Below are 17774 nucleotides of genomic sequence, written 5' to 3'. Positions count from 1 at the left end.
TAATGACTTTTTGTTTTTAAAATTTAACAATGTACTCAGTTTTCTACATTTTATCATCTTATGATTTTTAACTGCATTTAAAACTTAGTATATAAATAACCCCATCTGAAGTTTGTTGCTCACTAAGATGAATAAAGCAGTTTATACCACGGTTATTGCAAGTGTTCAACTGATTTTTTTGTGGGGGGAAGGGGCTGTTTTTGAGAAGCAGATGAACAAAAAACTAACAGTACCTCAGGACAACTGTAAAAACAATCATCACTACCACCTGCAATAACAAAAGTAGAAATGCATTTCTGGAGGACTATGCTATGCTATATATATTTTACTGAGACATTTACAGTCCCTTTCATATTAAAATGTCCCAAATGCTACAAATAAGTGTGTCACACCAAGCAGAGATGATGTACATGTAGCAGCAAAAAGGGAGAATGCAGTCTTTCACTAATGACTTTCATGTTAGAGAAGGACTTCAAATTCCTCATGAAGGTAGTCCACAAAACTAGGTTCCCTTTGCTAAGTATGAGGAATGTGGGAGAGAGAGAGAGAAGAGTGTTTCAGAAATTCATGAGTGTATAAAGCTATCAGAAAATTGTGTTATTCGAGTACTTCCTGATCTGTAATTCTGGTTTCTGGAACATTTAAAAAATGCACTGATTGTTTCTCTGCAGTAGGCAACTGAACAATTGCCAACCAACCTCCTCCTTCTTAATTGTATTCCAAAAAGCTCTACAGTTTAGAATTTTCCATAGCACTTACACTCAACTTTTGTGAAAATATGAGAAAACTAACAGTGAACATCCTCTCTCACCAAAGAGGGATAACAATGCTTAAATTAAAACACTTTTGCAAAGTGTTTTGAGATCTGTGTATGAAAAGATACACACTCTCAGATTTGAATGATTAAATCTGGTATCAGAAATACAGGCCCCGGTCTATACTAGGGAAAGAAGTTGATCCCCAATACACAATTCTAGCTACACTATTAGTGGTACTAGAATAAACGTATCAAAATCGACTTTCTGCTCTAGTGTGGATTGTAGCTCTTTGGGCTCGCACCAATATCCCTTGTGGAGTACCAGGGTGGACAGCTGAGCCCAAACAGATTGATTTTGACACATCTTCACACACAGAGCAAAACTGAACTCTGGAAGAGTGATTGCTGCAAGTCAAATGCCTGGTAAGTATAGATATACCCAGAAATTTGGATTTGTTACAGATTCTCAAATGGACACTTAGCCTATGTCTACACTAGCCAAAAACTTCGAAATGGCCATGCTCCTATGAGCAGATGGGAATAAGGGGACTTCGAAGTAGCCAGGGTCCTTTTGAAAGGAGCCCCATCTGGATGAGCTGCGCAGTGGTGAGCCACATCAATTTCGAAGTGCCGCGGCCGCCCGCGTGCTAATGAGGCACTCAATATGTATTTCAGCGCTTCATTAGTAAACTTCGAAATGGCCATTTGCATGGCCATTTCGAAGTTTTTGGCCAGTGTAGACACAGCCTTACAGAAACCTGAATCTACCAGTACAGGAAATCTGTATTTCTGCTCCCATCTATTTTCAAATCTGCAATAATAAAATGAAGTAGCAGGCCTACTGACTCTTCAATAAGAATGGAAACACTTATGTTACAAAATTCCAGCTACCAGTACTCTTTTGGCAGACACTAACTACCCTAAGGCCAAATTACAAAACTTGTAATGCCTTAGAAAGGCATGCAAGGAGCACTTTCAGCTTCATCTTTAAAGTAGATATGGCTCTCACATTCTGAGCTCTGATGGAACTGAGAAGAAAGTGTTTGATAAGTGACCTGCTCTAAGTTACAATTAAAACTGAACAATCCCTACTCCTACAGCCCTGCATACACCAACACACACCTTTTGGGTAAATCCTTTTTGCTACAGGAAAAATTAGCAGCCAAACTAAAGTAGTCTAAAAAGCCGAGAACAACTTAGGAAACTAAAAAAATGGTTACTTACATTTTGTATCTTGCTCCTCGAGATGTGCTGCTCATGCCTATTTCAATTAGTTTGTGAACGCAATGTGAGCACAATCACTGGAAGGCTTTTCGTAGTAGTACCCTTTGGGGTGCCAGTGCAGTGCCCTGGGGTGGAACTTGCATGGCATGGTATATAGGACAGAGATACCTATTGGGCAGGCCCCCACTTCCTTTTTCCTGAATTTTTGACAAAGGGGAAGTGGGTGAGATTTAGAATGGACATAAGCAACACATCTCCTTGAACAATAGTTACAAAAGCTAAGTAACCATTTTCTGTTCTTTTGAGTGACGTGCAAGTAGCTTACCTGGGTGAGAGGTCAGAGATCATTGTGAAGAAGCCTAGAGGACTGCCCTATTGAACGCTGCATCATCCCGTGCCTGCTGGGTAATGGCGCAGTGTGTCGCCTACATGCATACAGGGGACCGTGTTATAGCCCTCAAGATACCCAAACAGGGACCAATGAGGAACACCACCCAGGAAGCTTCCTTCTCATGGAATGAGCTGTCATGCCCAGAGCTGGAACCTTGGCAGGATCACAGCACATCGTGATGCAGGATGTGGTCCAGAAAGACAGACACTAGGATGATATGAGCTGCCACCTCATCTGTTCCACAATTGCAACAGAGTTGTGATGATTTACAAAATGTCTTTGTGTGTTTAATGTAGAAGGCTAATGCTTACCTAACATCTAAGGAGTGCAGGACTTGCTCTCTAGAAGTGGCATCCAGTTTGGAGAAGGAAACTGGCAGACAAATGTCCTAGTTCACACGGAAATAGGAGACCATTTTGAGTAGGAAGGCTGGGTAGAGACGGAGCTGCGACTTGCCCTTATAAAATACCAGGTGCACGGCCTCTGAGCTTGGAAACCTTCCTAGCTGAAATTATGACCATGATGAAGGCAGCATTTCACGGGAGAGGACTTGTGACAGGTAGCTAAAGAGAAAAACAAGAAGACCTCTGGCACCTCATAAACTAACAGATATTTTGGAGCATAAGCTTTTGTGGGCAAAGACCTACTTCATCAGATGCGTAGTGGGATGAGGATGCTGAAGCAGTCTGCAGTGCCGGGCCCTGGCCCTGATGATAGGCCCAAAGTTTCCAGAAGAGCTACTGCACAAGCATGAGCACCTGCCATTGTAGTGGGGGTGATGGGTGGGGAACGGATGGATGTTGGTGGTATCAGAGGAGCCTCCCAATGGCAGTGCTGGGAATGCTACTGAGAGCGTGAGTCAAATTAGGAATAGTATGGGTCACTGCAAGATGCAAAGGACTCCACCTCCAATGTACATTTGGAGGCTAGCTGCAGAGGCATGGTGCCTGACAGTGCTGAGGGGATGGCGAGTGCTGGTGTAATAGAGTTCACTTGCCCCACTGCCGATATGGGGCATGGGGATGGGCAGTGCCACAGGCTTGGTTATAGGGTAGTGGCTCACAGCTAGAGCCAATGCATGGGTCGATGTCGACACCAGTGGCACAGTCTTGCATCAGTGCCAATGTCACATGTGCCATTATGTGGATGAAGTTCCTTGCTGCCTCAAAAGCATCCATTATTGAAGGAAAGTCCAGGTGCTCTACCAGGGCTTCTCGCTCTTGGGACTCCAACAACACTGGGCTCAGCAGCCCCATCCCCAGGGCTCGAATCAAGAGTGCTTTGCAGCGTTGTACTGTCCTTAAGGTGCCCAACCAAAGGGTGCACTAACAGTGTACGACTGTTGACCTTCCTGGAAAGAAGGCCAGTCCTTGATAATAGCACTGGTCTTCCTATGCAGCACCAGGGATGGAAAGCAGTGCCAAGCAGATGAGCTTGTCTTGTAGACCAGGGAGCGGTGCCTTTCATGCCTTCTTTCTGAGGCACTGGCATGTCTCACACCAAAGTCAATACACTCTGCGTGGAAGCTGGTGCAATACACACCAAAGATGACAGTGCCACATCTGACACAGGCGGCTGAAGCGCTGACTCCATAAGCAGGAATTTCAAGTACTGCTCTCACTCTCTCTTAGTCCAAGGCTTGAAGCACCTGCAAATACTGCACTTAGCTGATAAGTGTCCTTCACCTAAGCACTTAAGGAAAGCAGTAAGCCGATCCCCTGTGGGCAGTTCTTAAACATCAAGCTGTATGCCCCAGGGGGAACTCAAAGAAGAAACAAAATACGAACAAAGGGTGGAGGAGAAACCCCAACAACAGCTATCAACTAACTTCTAACAAGAACTAACTATAAAGAAGAGAAGAGTTATAAATAAATAAATAAATAAAATCACACGGTTAGGGTTGCCTTGGAGAGCAAGATAACAAGTGCTCCAATAACTGTCACTGTCAATAATAAGGACTGAGGGGGTGGAGGGCTGACTGGGTCTTGTGTATTGCGCCATGCAGGCACCACTCTAGGGACTTTACAGTATGGGTAGGGTATGGTTAATGTAAAAATTTTCCTACGATTGTGCGCGCACCCCCCCACCCCACCCCTCTCTTATTGGAATGCACATGAGTAATGATTTGAAGAAGTTGAAGTAATGATCTTAGAACTCTTACCTCAAGAAAAGCTTCCCCCAGTGAAGCAATTAATTAGAGGGCAAGACAAAGGCCTCGGCCTTATTCTCAATAGGTCCTAATCAAGAAGTTATGAAGCTCCAGACATGCTTGTAGGAAATCTAAAAGCCACTTTTAGGGGGATAGGCATAGAACTGGAAGCTAGAGGGGAAAATCATAACCAAGCACGTTTAACTTGCTTACATTCTTTTGGAGGAAAATCTTTCCTAATACCAAACAGAGCTGGGCAACCAAGCTATATATAACTTAGAGACAAGATATCCACCTAATAAAGCAATTTTAACCATCGTGCTTCTAAGGTAGAAGCAGACAAGATATGGTCTGCAGGCCACATCTATCTGGCCCACCAAGCCCTTGGATCCGGCCCACAGCCCATTAAGTAGGCATCCTTCGATCCCGACGGACCATGGGTTTGTGCCCCAGTTGGACTGATTTGAGCAGCATCTTCTGTGGCTGTGCAATCCAATCCAGAAGTGGCAGTCCTTTCCGCACTGTGAGCAGCAGTAGGCAGATGTTGCTCTGGTATCACGAGCACGGATCTTCCTGAGGGCTCTCCTGTCTTCCGCTTCCTTCACCATGGTAGTTTCATACATAGCAAGAGTTTCCTTCACTCCCCATTTCCAGGCATGCCTGTCTGAGGCGAGCGAATGCCAGGTGTTCCCACTGATAGAGAGTGCACTGAGGTCATGCTTGCACATGTCCTTGTAGCACAATTTAGGTCGCCCTTTTGGCCTCTTTCCAGATGCCAGTTCGCCGAAGAGGAGGTCCTTCGGTATTCAGCCATCCATCATGTGTGAGACATGGCCCAGCCAGCGCATACGCCTCTGTTTGAGAAGGGTGAACATGGAGGCGGTGACTGCCCTCTCAAGCACTGCGCTATCGGGGACCTTGTCCTGCCATGAGATACCGAGTATGCACCTAAGGCAGCGCATGTGGAATGTGTTGAGCCGCTGTTCTTGTTTTGAGCACAAAGTCCATGTTTCATTGGCGTACAGAAGTGTGCTCAAAACACAGGCTGTGTAGACCTGCACCTTGGTGTGTACAGTGAGCTTATTGTTAGCCCATACACTCTTCGTCAGCCTGGAGAACGTTGTGGCGGCTTTTACAAAATGCACTTGTTGATCTCGCTATCAAGTGACAAGTTGTTTGAGATCGTCGAGCCTAGGTACATGAACAACTTCCAGTTCGTAGTCTAGCATGCTGATAGATGGCTCGTTACCCATGTTTTGGCCCATCACCTGGGTCTTCTTTAAGCTGATTGTGAGGCCAAATTCCATGCACGCATCCGCAAAGTGAGTTATGAGTGACTGCAGTTCCTGCTGTGTTAGAGCAGCAATAGCTGCATCGTCAGCAAAAAGGAACTCCCTTAGACGCTTCGTAAGCACCCTGGTCTGCACTCTAAGCCTCGACAGTTTGAAGAGGTTGCTGTCCATTCTCATGCGGAGAGAGATGCCCTCTGTAGCAGTTCTAAAGACATATTTGAGCAAAACTGCAAAGATGCCGCCAAACAGTGTTGGAGCCTGCACACACCCCTGCTTTACTCCGCTGAGAATCTCAAAGGGTTCGGATGTGGATCCGTCGTATACGACGGTCCCCTTCATGGAAGGCCCTAATAATGCTGAGCACAGCTGGGGGACAGCCGATCTTAGCCAGAATCGCGAACAGACCATTTCTGCTGACGAGGTCAAATGCCTTGGTCAGGTCGATGAAGGCAATATACAGAGGTTTGTTCTGCTCCCTGCACTTTTCTTGTAGTTGACTAACAGAGAAAACCATGTCTATGGTGGACCATTCAGCTCTGAACACACGCTGAGACTCAGGGTAGACACTCTCCGCAAGAACATTGAGCCTCTTCAGAACAACAACACGTGCAAATAGCTTCCCCATGGTACTGAGAAGGGAAATGCCGCGACAGTTGTTAAAATCGCTTTTGTCACCCTTGTTCTTGTAGACAGTAACGATGTTAGCATCCCTCATATCTTGCAGTACGCTGCCTTCTCTCCAGCACTGGCAAAGTATTCCGTGCAGCTCTGAAACTAGGGTACCGTTGGTGCATTTGAGGATTTCTGAGGGAATACTGTCTTTCCCTGGGGCTCTTCCAGAAGAGTGTGCTTTTAGCACATCGCTGAGTTCCTCCAAGGTGGGCTCAGCATCGAGTTCAGTCATGGTGGACAGAGCCTCGATGGCATTCAGGGCTCTCTCTGTAACTACGGTCTCTCTGGTGTACAACTGTGAGTAGTGTTCCACCCAGCGTTCCATCTGCTTGGTTCTGTCCTTCAAGACCTCGCCTGTTGCCGACTTAAGTGGGGCAGTCTTCCTTTGTGATGGACCAATGGCCTGCTTGATCCCATCATACATTCCTCACATGTTACCAGTGTCTGCGGCCTGCTGAATCTTGGAGCAGAGTTGGAGACAGTCATTCTTGGCAAACCGCCGAGCACCCTGCTGCACTTGACTCTGAGCAAACTGGAGCACCTGCAGGTTGCCCTCACTGGGAGAGGACCTGTGTTTGTCTCTTCTTCTCAATTGGGGCGTCAGCACTTCAGTGTGGGCTTCAAACCAATCAGCACACTTGACTGTCTTCTTCCCAAAGGTAGATATTGCAGTATTATAGATGGCGTCCCGTAGTTGTTCCCATCTCTTGCTGATATCAGTGTCGTCCGGGCGGGGCAAGGCCTCTTCAAAGTGCTTGGACAAACTCATATACTTGTGAAGGGTGACGAGTCTTGCCAGTGTCAATGCGCGGTCTCCCTTCCTTTTTGGAGTGAAAGAATCTTTGTGGCTGGATGTGTACCTTACTACACACAAACAAGTGGTCAGTGTCACAGTCTGCACTGTGGTACCTACGTGTCGCCCTGACATTACCTAAACGGCTGCGTTTGGTGAGGACAAGGTCAAGCTGGTGCCAATGTTTTGGTCTTGAGTGTCGCCACGAAACTTTATGCTGGGGTTTGATGTTGAAGAAAGTATTGGTTACGCAGAGGTCATATTGGGAGCAGAGTTCAAGGAGGCGCTGTCCGTTTCCATTCATCTTTCCTGTTAGAAACTGTCCCAGACAGAATGCCCAGCCGTGGTGGTCGCTGCCAACTCTGGCGAAGTCGCCAAGGATGAATAGCGGCTCATGGGAAGGTACCCCACTGATGGCAATGCTAAGTTCATCATAGAACTTGTCCTTAACTTCCTGGGCAGAAGTTAAAGTAGGTGCATAGAAGATGAAGATGTTGACCATGCTCACTGGTGTTTGCAGCTGGATTTTCAGCACTCTCTCTGTTCCCACATTTGGTGGTATGACTGAGCCAACTAGGCTGTTTCTGATTGCGAAGCCAACACTGTCTTCCTTGGTCTCTTCTGGAGGCTTCCCATGCCAGAAAAAGGAAAAGTCCTTCTCCCTGAGACATCCAGAGGACGATAACCTTGTTTCCTGGAGGGCCACGATGTCCATCGGCAGTCTTCTCAGCTTGTTGTTAATGATTGCTGTCTTCCAGGGGTTACTAATGCTCTGTAGGTCTTCTGTAAGGGCCGGAGTCATGGTCCTTGCATTCCATGTGCCCGGCCTGAAAGCTGGATTATTTTGTTGCTTGTTTGTTTTGCCTGGTGTAAGGTTTACGATCCACCTGTCGGTGATTCCCTAAGCCCCACACACCCAGTGGAGCAAGTGGACCATGGCGAGGCAGCACCTACTTGGCTGGGGGCTACCCAGCTTGAGGCGGGCGGTAGCTGCCCAATGAGATCCAAAGACCTCTCCCACTGTCGGAAGCAACCCCTGGCACCTCACTCTAGGCCAATCGAGTGCAGTGGCTTAATACCGGTAACTGCTGCTTCCCGTGTTGTGTCACCGCTCAGAAAGCGATGCTGGACTGTCCTCTCCATGTTGTCATAGACCACCCCAACAGGATTCTCAGGCAAGTTTCTACCTGCCTGATGGTCCCACTGGGCTGCTGGCCAGAGCCAACTAGGTAAGCACCTCCCAGCCACAGGCTGCCTCTGGCACCTCATCCCATCCTGCATCCTAACTCCCTGTCCCAGGTCACTACCCAAGCCCTCTGCACCCTCCTGCCCCCAGGTCAAAACTCCCTCACAGACTATGCATCCCCTCCTAAACACATCCCCACAGACCAGAATCCTCTCATACACCCACACACCCTCCTCAACCCGGCAGCAGATCACCTTCGAAATCCTTTACACTCTCGCCTGCCTCAGTTCAAAACTCCCTCCCAATCCTCCAGACCCTCCTATAACCCTACTCTCCTGGACCTATACTGTCTTCCGATGCTGTACCCCAACCTTCTGCACTAGGTCAAAAACCCAAACTCCCTCTAAGACCCTGCATCCTCTCCTGAACCCCAATCCCCTAACCCAAGCTCCCTTCTGTACCCAACCTCAGTCTCACTCCCTACATAGAAAAGTGCAGCCCTTGACCACTTACCAAAACCTTGGAGTTGCTCCCCATCTAAAATATTGTCCATCCCTGATCTAAGGTAATCTCTAACTGCACAAGGGAATTACTCTGAACCTCTAAATTGCCAGAATGCACATCATACTTTGGTCACTGATTAGGCCCTGGACAAAAGGTATAGGAATCTGAAATTCTACGTGAATGTCAGATTTTTGGAGCAGGGCAGAAATATGAAAGTGAAAACTGGTGAATTACTGTTAATTTTAACATACTTGGAACCAGAGGCAGTAGTGAGAAATTGTAGACTAAGGGTTAGCAATCCTCAGCATGCATGCCACTCCAATTTTCTTCAACACATGAGGCAGGAGCTCAGCCCTGTCCCCCCTCCCCTCATGCAGACAGCATAGGGCTGAAGCCCCCACTTGACAGAGCCCATGCTGCAGAGAGGGGCTGGGGCCAGGGCTATCGGTTGCCAAAGCCTTGTGGCAGCCCCAGGAGCATGGTGCTGGAGTTCCATGGCAGCCCAGGCAGCCCCAGGGGCGCGAGAAGCTATAGCCACCTGAGGCGGAAGCCCTGGACCTATTCTAGTCCAGCAAATTCTGTCATTTGGGACCTTTCTACTTAAGGCCCTGGCCCTTCCAGGTGCCAGAGGTCCAATCTCCTTAGGGTCTAACAAAGTCTCTGGTCAGTCCTGCTTGGCTGTGAAGTATTCTGATATAGGGTTCCTTCTCTCACTGCTGCTGAAATGGTTTCAATTATATCAATAATTAAATTGTCACTGGAGCAGGGATACTCTGGGTCTTCCACCTCTGTGAGTGCCCTAACCACAGGACTAATGAGTCACTCTTTCTGGTCCAATGTCTGTTTACCCAAAATGAAAAGCTTTAATAGCAGAGATATAGAGTCCCACATCAGACTACTCCGCAGCCCAGTGATGTGAGCCCACTCTGGAGAGGTGGGAGACCCCTATTCAAATCCTCTCTCTTTAGTAGGCACAAGGAGACAAGATCAAACTGACAGGTGCATCACTGATGGGCTTTATTTATTAATGAAGCTGTTGTAAATAGGACTCCTAGGCAATGGCTACACTGTCGCCCAACTCAAAATAATTTATGCAAGTTGTGCAATACAAATTGAGTAAATTATTTCAAGTTAATTTATTTCAAACTTGCTGCCATCTAAATGGCACCGAAATTTGAAATTAGTGGCTATGTCCACTGCCCCTCTCACAAGGAGGGGTTGTGGAAACAGAATACTGTGCTCAAAATAGCCATGCTATTTTGAGCAAGGCGTATAGCCATGGAGTTGCTATTTCGGGATACACTTGTATCCTGAAATAGCAACAACAGTCTAGCCATAGCCTTAAGTGACTTTAAAAAGTATTACCAGCAATCAGACCATACACAGAGGTCAAAAGGTCAAATTTCAGCACTTCACCTTAGAAAGGTTGCTGACCACTGCCATAGGTCATCTGATTAAGAAGGTATCCATAGAAAACATTCCTTGGTCTAAATCTTCTGCACAATTTAGAGACTTTTTCACTCTGAGTGGGGAACAAACTGATCAATATATGGCATCACCCCCAAGACTGAAGATTTTGTGAAACTAAGTTCCCACTCCATGGGTGGGGGGAAAAAAGATTCTCTCAGATTAGACACTAAGGTCTTGTTCTGCTTGACAGTTCTGGTTAGCGTAATAGACCCTTTGTGTCCAGAGAGGTTTATTCTTCCTCCTCCTTTTCTATGTTTACCACCAATATACTACAGTAGACCCTCAAGTTACAGGGGATTGCATTCCTGGGGGAGGGGGGGAGGGAGGAGGAGGAGGAGGAGACTGAACCAGGCTGCAGCCTGGTTCCCAGATCCCCTGGGCTTGCAGGACCCAGGAAACTGACCACCCACAAGGGTGGATCAGTTTCCTGGCTCCCAGAGTGGCAGGGAGCTGGAAACAAGGGGCAGATTGGTTCCCCTCTCCCTGCTGCTTGCAGGACCTGGGAACTGGCCAGCCAAAATTGTGTACTACCTGAATTTACAACTGGAATATAACTGATTTTTTTAATAAAACAACTTAAAATGGTGAAAATTTTTATACTTACTTTATATTTACATGTTTATAGGTATCAACAGTCTATGCAGTTATTGGATCATAACCATTTACTGCTGTGTTATAGCTGAGATATTAAATGCATCAAATTAGAATGACTCCCCCATCACACATAACTTGGCTCCTGACTGTCTGTATCATCATAGTTCTAAGAAATAGATAACATTTTTTGGATCACACAGTTCATCTATCTGCAAGAACAGGGCAAAGCCTTTCAGAGGACATACTCGTAAACATGCTACCTCTAGAAATTTATGAGAAACAGGGAGAAAATACTATTAAGGCTTCAGTAAAAATAGTAACTGAATTGCATTTCTTGACATGCATCTTCAGGATCTCATAACACAACATGCATATTGACATTTTTGCATTGAATTGTACATACAATGTACACTTACTGCACTATAAGACACTCATCCCTCGCTATATGAGCACAATTGGTTCCCAAACTTCTGCTTGTAGGCGAAAACTCATAAGAGCGACACTAAAGTCCCATTAAAATACATGTAAAAGTCTCCAATTCATTCCAAGTGCTTGTTAACATGACATTAACCAGTTGAGTTTAGGTACTTTTCTGACATATTTGAATAGTCTAACACCAGAAATAGGATGTAGCAAATGTACGTATAGGAGGGATTCCCAACCTACAAGTCAGGACCCAAACATGGGTCCCATTAGATTTATTAAACGTTGCCAGCTGGGCAGTTTCCAGCTGCACGTGGCTGTTAAAGAAGCCATTTGCAGTTTTTTTTAACACTGCTCCATCAGGCAGATATTTATCAATGGCTATAGCTGCTGGAAGTGGCAGCTATCTCTATCACTAGGGACAGTAATTACCTTACACCTAGGTGTTGAAACCTTAGCACTTAATTGCTGGGAGCAGGAGGGCTGAGGGAGCCACCCAGCCTAGCAGCCCTGATGAAGAGGCTGCAGGAGGAGGAGAAGTGTCTAAGGCTGGGGATGTTTAGGGATGCGGAGGGGGGGTCTAAGACCGGGGACAGTTCGGAGCTGCAGGGAGAGTCTAAGGCTGGGGGTGGTTTGTGGCTGCTGGGGGGGTAATAAAGCTGGGAGTGGTCTGGGGTTGGTGGGGGGCAGTCTCAGGCTGGGGGCAGTTTGGGACCTTGGGTGGGGGTTAAAACCTGGTCGAGAGTGAAGTCCGCAGGGCAGGCAGGGGGGTCTAATACAGTAAACCCTTGAGTTACCCAGGGGCTGTTCCTGCAAGCCCTGCATAACTTGAATTTTCCCACAAGGGGAGGGGAGCCAGGAACCATCAGGGATGGTCAGTTTCCTGGTTCCCAGAGTGGCAGGAACTGCGAATCAGGGGCAGGTTGGTTCCAGTCTCCCCATGGCTTGTGGGGCTGGGAAGCTAACCAGCTCATGGCTAGTCACTTTCACGTTCCCACCAGTGCAGGGGAGGGAACAGGCTCAGAGCCTTCTCCCTCTCTTCCCCTAGCCACAGGGCTGTCAGACAGTGGCATGTCTGAGGGAAGGGAGGGAGAAGGCTCCACCTGCAGGGCTGTGGGTCTCCCTGCACCCCAGCTAGGGACCCTGCAGCTGGAGCTGAGCCAGCATTGGGGCTGCGGGTCTCCCCGCCCCCTGGCCAGGAATCCCGCAGCTGGCTCTGCTCCAACCTTGGTGCTGCAGGTCTCCCTGCCTCCTGGCCAGGGACCCCACGGTTGGAACTGAGCCAGCCACAGGGATTCAGGTATCCCCGCCCCCCTGGCCAGGGACCTCGCTCATAAAAATGGGGGAAGTTCACTCATTTAGTGAATAGAGGTGGATATATCTGTTCCTCGTTTTAGGGAGTACTCATTAGTAAAGTACTTGTTAAACAAGGGATGAGTGTACCTAATTGTTGCCATTGCTTGTTTTCTTAAACACTACATACTATTTGATCAAAAATTAGTGGGAAACACAAGATTAACTCTGTTGCCACAAATGAGAAATATTTTCAAAACTGAGAACTTTTGTAACAAACTCCCCCATTTGAACATGATTTGTCACACATTTATAAGCCTCTGACTGGCCACTGCTGAGACAGGTAGATTATATATTTTTCCTGTTCTATTCATTCCCACTGAAGAAGCTGCCTTTGGGACATCTTCAGAAGACAGACTAATGGACTAGATCAGCGGTTCCTGACCTTTTCCAGACAGCAACCCATTTTGACAATTCAGGAAGACTTGGCGACCCACGGCAATTCAAAAACCTGAGGGAGTGGGGGGACGAGGAGGAGGAGCAGTGCTGTAACTAGCTAATCCTGCACCCGAGGAAGAAATACAAAACTGCGCCCTTTCATGTTTATATATTTATAATAGTTATTTGATAGAAAAAAGGGAAATACATAAATAATAAAATAACACTACTTTTAGTATGGTTAATTATTATTTTATTATTATAGTTTATCTGAGTTGTGGTGGGGGAAAGACATTCAGCCCCAAATCACTCCCTGCCACTCCCCGCCCCCAACTTAAACCCCCCACTCAGAAGCTGGAGGGCAGTCACACTCAGGGGCTGGGGACAGTCACATTCAGAGGCCAGAGGAGCTGGGGGGGGGGTCACACTCAGAGGCTAGGGAGTCAGACTCTGGCTGGGGGGGCTGGGAGGGTCACACAAGTTGTGGGGAGTCAGAATCAGGGGCTAGGTGGGTCATACTTGGGGTTGGAGAGTCACACTCGCACTGAGCCACACTCAGGGGCTGGGGGGCTATACAAACAAAAAATGAAAAAACTGACAAATCAGCTCCACAGAACAGAAGAGAGGCAAAGGGGGGAAGGGAGGAGGGGCGCAAAAATTACTTACTGCAAGAGTCTATTAAGTGGCTTGCCTGGGATGACTATGAATATCAAAGGTCTCTGTAATGTGTAATTGTTTCTCTATTGAGAGAGACAGATGCTAGATGTGGCAGTACTAAGGAGCTGCAAATGCCTTCTTTAAGATCACATACAGCTCTGAGCTGCTGGTGACCCTTAAAAAAATCTAAGGGCAACCGATATTTGGGTCCCAACCCATAAACTGGAAATCCCTGGACTAGATGGAGCCTGCACATATAAATAAAATTCTGCTATGCCATTCGCAATTAAGCAAAACACTGATTTTACAGAGCTTCACATTAGCTATAGAAATAAAATTTTTGTAGTTCACTCATCTCCTAATAAATGTTTATTTTTCAATCATATCAATTTCTAACAATTGTAATTGAATTAGCAGTCTTTGGATAACCAAACAAACTTCAAACAGCTTTCCAAAAGAAAATATAAGAGACAAACTCTGGGATGATGAAAACGTTATCTGCAAACAGTCACTACACCCGACTTTAGTTTAATAATGAAAAATAAATAGAGTAAGTTTTTAATGTTCGTGTGTATTCTTGTGTTTCACTCAGTTTGGCCATCAGAAACAGAATGGTCCATTTCAATTTGGATATTTACAGTCCTCATACAATCTTGGAAAATGTTGCTTTCAAATACTGGAAGGAAATCTTTAAATCCAAACAAAATATCTTTATAACCATTTTTTAATTCTTTTTTAAAAGGTTTCAACTAGTTTAAAACAATACCCTCCTGCCAGAAACATACACACCCCTCGCTGTCTCATATATAGTCTGACAGAATTGTACAGGTTGAACCTCTCTCATCCAGCACTCTCTTGTCCGTCAAATAATCCAGCCTGATTTTAAGTAGCTGGACTACCACTTATCATGGCTCTGTTCAAATTTCCTGTGATCTCAGGGAGTTTGTTTACAGCCACTAATCCTGGATCTCACGTGTTCTCTGCTGTAATTTACTATTAAATGTCTTTTAAGAGCCCAGTAAGCAGTAGAAGTGTTGGTAATGCTGCTAGACAATACTGACCTCCTGTGGGTCGGCAAATTCTCTCGTTCGACACTGGTCAGGTCCCAAGGGTGCCAGACTAGAGAGGTTCAACCTGTATTTGGTTTTCCAAAAGATTTCACATAAACATGGCAAAATTTCAGCTCACCAACAACAGGTTCTGGACACAAATTAATAGTGTTCCCCCTTTGAGTAAACCCATACACACAATAATTGAAGAACTGAACTTACTTTGGGCTGTTTGATTAAGTCGACCAAGTCCTTTACCTGATGTCGTAGCAGATTTTGACATTTCCACATTTCATTCAATGCTCTGAAGTGGGGGAAAAAAAATTAGTTGACAGAAGCTGCTACTCATTAACATACCTGGAACATACCAAGTGACTTCAAACCAACTGACTTTACTAAAATGTCAGGTGCTGAGCAGGATTTCTTCAACTATTCACAAATTCAAGCTATAAATAAAACTGTCTCCCCCATTGTGCAATAATTAATTTTCTTTTATTTTAAGGGGTCTATTTGTACATATGTATAGGTTAACTTCCAATTATTTCACCATTTAAGAGGGTAGTGAAAGTCATATGTATCTTCTACAGGGTTCTTATTTGAAAACATCTGAATTCAGTGCTCTAAATACTTTGCAACATGGTAGGTTACAGCAGATAACCCTTACAAGTCCACTGGTTTGAAAGAGAGTCTATTTTTAGTTGCAGGAACACCAACTTGGCAAAGAACAGACCAGACTGGACTTGTAAAAAGAATCTTAGGACTTGTCTCCAATACCACTGGATGATGCTGTGATGATTGATCTACCAACACTCAATTTTGTGGGTCTAGTAAAGACCCACTAAATCAATTCCTGAATGATTGACCACAGACTCCGGTATTCCACTGGAACAAAAGCTTATCAAGTAAAGTCACACAGAGTATCTCCCATTGACTCAGCATGATGTAGGCACCACAGGAAGTTGAGCTAAGGCACAAAAACACCTGGCAAATTATTCACATAGCTGGAATTTCATACCTTTCGTCAACTACAGCCCCAGCGTAGACCTCTCCATAGAAATAAGATATAAAGGGAAAAAATTAGCTTCTCCTGCCCCACCTCCCCCGGCAACCTTTATTTTAAATAACCTACATTTTTAAACATCCTCTAATCACAGCACTTTCTTGAAAAACCAAAAATCATCAAATATTACAATTTAATATTGATAAAAATGCATTTTCAACCTTTAAAATGTATTAATATATATTCGTTTTTAATATATACATTGCTACAGCTCTATGAACATCTGCAGAAAAACAGGAATAGCAGAAGAATGAAAGGGGAGGTTGGTATTTTTTATTTTGTCATTGCCCAAAACAAATATTGGAAAAGTAAGTCTTTCTCCTCTTAAAATAGCTATTTATTTCACTTCAACAAAGTTTTAAGGATATCTATGCCAAATATTTCAACTTAAACCATGTAACAGTTCTTACTGTAATGCTAAAGCACATACAGTAAAATTCCTTTAATCCATCTTCTGATGGTGCAGCATCCCCGAGATAGGCATGTCTTGAAATTCACATAAGTCACGGGGCTTGGGTGGTGGGTTGGGGCCATGGGAGGGGGGCATGGGAATTAAGTCTGGGGTGGGTTAGGGCTGCAGGGGGCCAGGGGTTGCAGTTCAGCTGGCACATGCAGAGGTTGGAGCCAGGGAAAGCAGGGGAGGTGAAGCAGGTGCAGGAGCCTGTAGAGGTGGTGAAAAAACCGCGGACATGCAGGAGTGGTGAGCCGCAGCTGGGCATGGGGGTGGTGATCTGCAACCGGGGGGGGGGGGGGGGGGGTGGTTTGAACTAAGGTGTTGGGGTGGTGATGTCCAATAGTCTGGAAAATTTGGTAATCTGGCACCTGTCCGGCCCCAGACATGCCACATTAAAGGAATTTTACTGTATAAGCTCCCTTAAAAAATTATTCTTTACCAAATTAAATACATGCTACAGCCATGCAGCACGATCAAAAGATCTAGACAAAATGACAAGTGGAAGACTTCATCAGCGACTTATGCAGCACTTAAAAGATTAAGTTCAGAAATTATGTTTCTTTTCCATTATTGTGGCAAAAATTATTTATAAAATATGAACCAAAAGAGAAGTTACTCACCGTACTAACGGTGGTTCTTCGAGATGTGTCCCCATGGGTGTTCCACGTTAGGGGTCAGGCTCGCCCCGGCGCCGCAGGTCGGATCTTTCCAGCAGTTTCTGCCGGACCGTGCATGCGCCAGTGTGCGCCGCTCCCTTGCACGCTCCCGGCCATGTGCGCAATCGGGTCCCCGCCAGTTCCTTGACCAACCGCCTCGGATGCTCCTGCAAAAGACTAAAAAGGGATCCGAAGCGGGGAGGATGGGCGGGTGGTGGAGCACCCATGGGGGGACATCTCGAAGAACCACCGTTACTACGGTGAGTAAGTTCTCTTTCTTCTTCAAGTGTCCCCGTGGGTGCTCCACGTTAGGTGACTACCCAGCAGTAACCCAACATAGGAGGTGGGTAATCGGATCATGTGCAGCTTGTCCCCGAGAGGACCGCTGTCGAGAGCTAGGTATCCTCTTGGAATACCCTGGGAAGGGCGTACTGCTTGGCGAAGGTGTCATAGGATGACCAGGTCGCCGCTCTGCAAATGTCTTTTAGCGCAACGCCCTTGAAAAAGGCTGTTGGTGCCGCCACCGCCCTAGTGGAGTGAGCCCTGGGCGTGGCCAGTAAAGGAGTCTTTTTGAGTTCGTAGCACATTTTTATGCAGGATACGATGTGCTTCGAGATTCTCTGTGAAGAGAGACCTTCTCCTTTTGATTTGGGAGCGAGAGAGACCAGGAGTCTATCCGTTTTCCGGAAGGACTTAGGTCTGTCTATATAGA

General features: G+C 46.0%; 1 protein-coding gene across 3 annotated transcripts in view; it reads right to left on the bottom strand.

Moving 5' to 3' along the window:
- PDS5B (PDS5 cohesin associated factor B) overlaps positions 1 to 17774 on the bottom strand; it is a 312170-nt gene that overhangs the window by 148463 nt on the left and 145933 nt on the right. For all 3 annotated transcript variants that reach the window (XM_074986372.1, XM_074986368.1, XM_074986369.1), the window contains exon 14: positions 15115 to 15196. In XM_074986372.1, coding sequence (XP_074842473.1) covers positions 15115 to 15196 — 82 coding nt within the window. The remainder of the gene's footprint in view (positions 1 to 15114; positions 15197 to 17774) is intronic.

The sequence above is a fragment of the Carettochelys insculpta genome, chromosome 1 (assembly GCF_033958435.1).
Source record: "Carettochelys insculpta isolate YL-2023 chromosome 1, ASM3395843v1, whole genome shotgun sequence".
Taxonomy (NCBI): domain Eukaryota; kingdom Metazoa; phylum Chordata; order Testudines; family Carettochelyidae; genus Carettochelys; species Carettochelys insculpta.
The sequence above is the reverse complement of the archived record's forward strand: the minus strand, read 5'-3'. Positions and strand labels throughout refer to the sequence as shown.